We start from the raw sequence: 844 nt of genomic DNA on the forward strand, positions 1-844 counted from the left end.
CACGAGAAGAAGAGGAAGGTCGTCGAGGAAGAGGAGTGAAGATGAGTGAATCTGTGAGTGTGTTTGGAGGAAGAGTTCCTGCTGAGGTGGAGCTGCTGTGGAAACACCTGAAGAACCTGAACAGAGACACTTTCACACAGATTCTCCGAGGTGAGCTTCATTATCTGCCGTTGCTTCTGTCCCGAAACACCCTCCTGCTCTCAGCTGCTGATTTCACTGCAGCTCATTAGAAACAGTTCATTAGTGTGAGGCTGACTGTCCTGCGGCACGTGATCATAAACTGTCCTGCGGCACGTGATCATACTCGCGAGAACACCGATCATCTGAACCGCAATTTAAAAACATAGTCAAGTCACCTTTATTTATATAGCGCTTTTACAACGCAGATTGTGTCAAAGCAGCTTTACAGTAATAACTGGTACATTATTTTTCAATGCAGGCAGATCAAAGCACTGTTGAATATCAATGAAATGTTCTGCAAATGATTGTGCAGAAACAAACAGTCCAGCTCTGCGTGCAGTTACTGCAGAAATATGGTGTTTTAGCAGCAGTAAATTTTTAATAAAATATTAATCTTATTATAGCCTATATTGCAGAATATTTGTCATTTTATAGAGGTTGTTTTCTTTTTTTATATAGAGGTTGTTTCATAGTTTCTGCATGTGTTCAGGATGTTCTTCATTACAAACTGTAGTTTATTATTATTATCGTTTGTGTTATTATTTTGTAAATCATTACTATGATAATGAGGAGGGCGTGGTTACCTGATTAACACGATTTGATGATAAACTCAGTACTCTGTGGTCATTGTTAAACTTTAATGAAATATGTAAAGATACAAGGA

At 38.6% G+C, this 844-nt stretch overlaps 1 protein-coding gene across 1 annotated transcript in view; it reads left to right on the top strand.

Moving 5' to 3' along the window:
* The window catches only part of commd5 (COMM domain containing 5), an 8,243-nt gene continuing 7,399 nt past the window's right edge, over positions 1-844 (top strand). The window contains exon 1 of the mRNA XM_067384357.1: positions 1-150. Within this exon, the coding sequence (XP_067240458.1) occupies positions 42-150 (109 nt within the window). The 5' untranslated portion in view covers positions 1-41. The remainder of the gene's footprint in view (positions 151-844) is intronic.

The sequence above is a fragment of the Chanodichthys erythropterus genome, chromosome 1 (genome assembly GCF_024489055.1).
Source record: "Chanodichthys erythropterus isolate Z2021 chromosome 1, ASM2448905v1, whole genome shotgun sequence".
Classification (NCBI taxonomy): Eukaryota; Metazoa; Chordata; class Actinopteri; order Cypriniformes; family Xenocyprididae; genus Chanodichthys; species Chanodichthys erythropterus.